Source organism: Aplysia californica, unplaced genomic scaffold (genome assembly GCF_000002075.1).
Source record: "Aplysia californica isolate F4 #8 unplaced genomic scaffold, AplCal3.0 scaffold00054, whole genome shotgun sequence".
NCBI classification, from domain to species: Eukaryota; Metazoa; Mollusca; class Gastropoda; order Aplysiida; family Aplysiidae; genus Aplysia; species Aplysia californica.
The window spans coordinates 1,546,275-1,548,567 of record NW_004797324.1 but is presented as its reverse complement, the minus strand read 5'-3'; the positions used below and the strand labels follow the sequence as shown (position 1 = coordinate 1,548,567).

General features: G+C 44.3%; 1 protein-coding gene across 1 annotated transcript; it reads right to left on the bottom strand.

Annotated features, from left to right (window-relative positions):
• Nucleotides 1–810: 810 nt before the first annotated feature.
• On the bottom strand, nt 811–1,437 carry LOC101855854 (mitogen-activated protein kinase kinase 5-like). Its single transcript, XM_005092899.1, has one exon. It carries the CDS (start codon nt 1,435–1,437, stop codon nt 811–813), a length of 627 nt encoding a protein of 208 aa, XP_005092956.1.
• Nucleotides 1,438–2,293: the final 856 nt, after the last annotated feature.

Sequence of the window (2,293 nt, the reverse complement as noted above, 5' to 3'; positions counted from 1 at the left end):
AGTAAGTGAACAAAAAAGATTTTGGTCTAATATGTGCATACAACACTATGTGACCTTGCCTAAAAGATCATTCTTAACCTAAGACGAACCTTATAGAAATCTACTACATGTACGTACAGCAGGGAATAAACCGCAGCTATGCGAATAATATCTGAAGTCGCCGGTTTCAGATCTTGACAGTCGTAGCGACCGCCTGCATCATGCTTGAAATAATCACATGCGAAGATGTCCTCAACACTTAGCCGTGAGTGACGGTCGTGGGGGTGTAGAGGAGTTTTCACGTTGCCATCCGACTGTATTTCCTTAGAAAATGCAAAGTGTTCACAACTGTTGGAAGTGAGGATAACTGATGTCAAGTTTGTACTGAAGTCAACACACGATTTTTGTTTTCAATTTAAGCGCTTTGCCTCTAGAATGCAGATTTCTGTATTCTTCTTTGATGTGAGAGTATTTACGACGTTTTGGCACAGACACAGGGGTGGGAGACTCGTGAGTGATGTCGTTCTGGACACAACTCTCTGACTGCCTGTGATCGTTGAGTAGTAGATGAATTACCGAGAGCGAGGCTCGCTCTGCCGGTGAGGGACAGAGGAGGCGTTCAGCGCATACTCTGTGAATGTCTGGCACAGACTCGGCACCTCTCAGCAACTCAAGGTAGTTCAAGCCTTTGAGTGAGTATACGTAGAGCGACAAGGCACAGAGAAAGACTCCCTGAGAGAAGCTTTCTAGTTTAAAGACATTTTCCACAGGTTGACCTCTGGTGTACTCAGGTGCGTTGTATGCGCGAGTGCCGCCCCATAGACTAGAACTCTAGTTGGGAACGATCTGGGACATACCGAAGTCGCATAATTTTGCGTTTCCTTGCATGTCTATCAACATGTTTTCAAGTTTGACGTCTCCGTGAACGATGTGCCGGTCATGCAGATAGAGCAAGGCGTCTACGACCTGAGTAAAGTACTTGGTGATCTCGGCGTCCGTGAGACAAGGCATAGCGCCATAGAGGTCGATCGGGTGGTATTCCATCATTATGACAAACTCTCCCGGACATACCAGCGCTTTTTCAACCTGGATGATGTTGGAATGTTGTACGTTTTGGAGAAATCGAATCTCGTTGCTGAAATAGAAATGCTTCTTACGGTAATCACGTTCTTTCCCAAGAAACATGAGTCTTTTCAAAGCCTTCTTCTTGGCTGGGTCATTCACATCTGTAGCAACAACGACCTGGCACGAACCACATTTCGCTATTCTCCTTTCTTCTTTCAGACCAAGCGCCTCTGTTACACTGACCGAGGAGGTCTGGTAGACCTCGGGGAGAAGGTTCATCATAGCGGACATACTGAAGTTCTTCACGATGTAGCACCGAACAAAAACCACACCGACCACTTTCACGAGGAAAAATACCCGTGAAATGTCACACAGTTCGTATTTTCTTGTCATCCGCTAACTCTATCGAGCACTTTGTGTCACAGTTGATAAAGCACGCACTTACGTCAAGAACTGAACTAAAGTGTTTTCCTGATCAAACGTCCAGACGTGTAAGGGTCCCAGGAATAATTGCAAGGAAAGTTTGTTAACACTGCGATTTAACTCACAGAAGTATGCAACAGTGGACTTGAAACACAGCGATATAACTCCAAGAGGTATAAATCTTTGTATTTGAAGTCACAAAAAACTTTTTTACGGAATTAATCCACAAGAGAAAAAGCAGTGTCGCTCAGGAGATGATTTCCAAAAGTGACGCAAATTCAGAGACAAAGAAAGAAATTCAAGGACAGAATTGCAAGTAGGCAAATTGTTGCCTCGTTGTATCATTGGGACAGAACGAGAACATGATATGACCAATCCTTTTTCTTAAACGTGACGTAATTTTTAAAATTTAGCAGTCCCCTGGCCAGTTGGCTGGTCAACGGCCATGCCCTCAGGGGCTTTGTTCGTGACTGCCACCCGGCTCAGCCAATCAGATGGCGTCTCTACCAGGCGCACCCATCCATAACTAGAGGTACACGAGACCGCTCATTTCATAACTAGCCCAGGTAATACCTCCGTTACGACTTAATCCTTTTCTTATCAAAACTGTGAAAAACATTGATAGATTTGACGATTTTCTTTGCGCATAACATTCTATGGGGAAGTCTGCCACTTGATAAGCGCTGTGGTGTTGTGGTTACTCTCTTCTAAGAAAAAAAAAAAAGGTTACTCTCTTCTATGTGTACCCGAAGGACACGAGTTCCCGCTAGAGGGAGATATTTTTTTCTTTTTACTTTCTTTCTTCTTTTTTTTGCTGCAGTCACCC

Excerpts from the sequence above, each read along its gene's own strand:
- LOC101855854 (XM_005092899.1), bottom strand. The coding sequence starts at position 1,437 with ATGACAAGAAAATACGAACTGTGTGACATTTCACGGGTATTTTTCCTC.